The sequence below is a fragment of the Octopus bimaculoides genome, chromosome 7, assembly GCF_001194135.2.
Source record: "Octopus bimaculoides isolate UCB-OBI-ISO-001 chromosome 7, ASM119413v2, whole genome shotgun sequence".
Taxonomy (NCBI): domain Eukaryota; kingdom Metazoa; phylum Mollusca; class Cephalopoda; order Octopoda; family Octopodidae; genus Octopus; species Octopus bimaculoides.
In genome coordinates, this window is record NC_068987.1 from 43,579,094 (window position 1) to 43,579,723 (window position 630).

Sequence of the window (630 nt, forward strand, 5' to 3'; positions counted from 1 at the left end):
TGAACTCACAAATGAAAGCGTTCATCGAGTCGAATATTCTGGAGAAAACCCTCTCTAAAAATCATCATCATCGTTTAACGTCCGCTTTCCATGCTAGCATGGGTTGGACGATTTGACTGAGGACTGGTGAAACCAGATGGCTACACCAGGCTCCAATCTGATTTGGCAGAGTTTCTACAGCTGGATGCCCTTCCTAACGCCAACCACTCAGAGTGTAGTGGGTGCTTTTACGTGTCACCCGCACGAAGGCCAGTCAGGCGGTACTGGCAACGGCCACGCTCAAAATGGTGTATTTTATGTGCCACCCGCACAAGAGCCAATCCAGGGGCACTGGCAAAGATCTCTACGAAGGTCAGTCAGGCGGTACTGGCAATGGCCACGCTCTTATGACCCTAGATACATCATACTTAAAAGTTTAAAAAATGAGATGGACAATGTTAGAATGCCTTCAATCAGTCCTACTTAACTAGGGTTGACCTGTGGCTAAACAACTTCTGCCTTACATAATTAGTTTTATGCCTAGTTGCAAAGAAATACATTTAAAAATTTACTTTTTTTTCTTTTTAATGGGGAAAACAAATTCCTGACTCAGACACTATTTTACAAGTACAAAAGTGGGGAAATGATATC

General features: G+C 43.3%; 1 protein-coding gene across 2 annotated transcripts in view; it reads right to left on the minus strand.

Annotated features, from left to right (window-relative positions):
• The window catches only part of LOC106883385 (peroxisomal 2,4-dienoyl-CoA reductase [(3E)-enoyl-CoA-producing]), a 51,342-nt gene that overhangs the window by 30,054 nt on the left and 20,658 nt on the right, over positions 1-630 (minus strand). Inside the window, exon 1 of one of the 2 annotated variants that reach the window (XM_052969569.1) lies at positions 10-285. The exons of the other annotated variant lie outside the window; for it this stretch is intronic. Within the exon in view, the coding sequence (XP_052825529.1) occupies positions 10-71 (62 nt within the window). The 5' untranslated portion in view covers positions 72-285. Of the gene's footprint in view, positions 1-9; positions 286-630 lie in introns of those variants that run through there. 2 annotated transcript variants of the gene reach the window in all.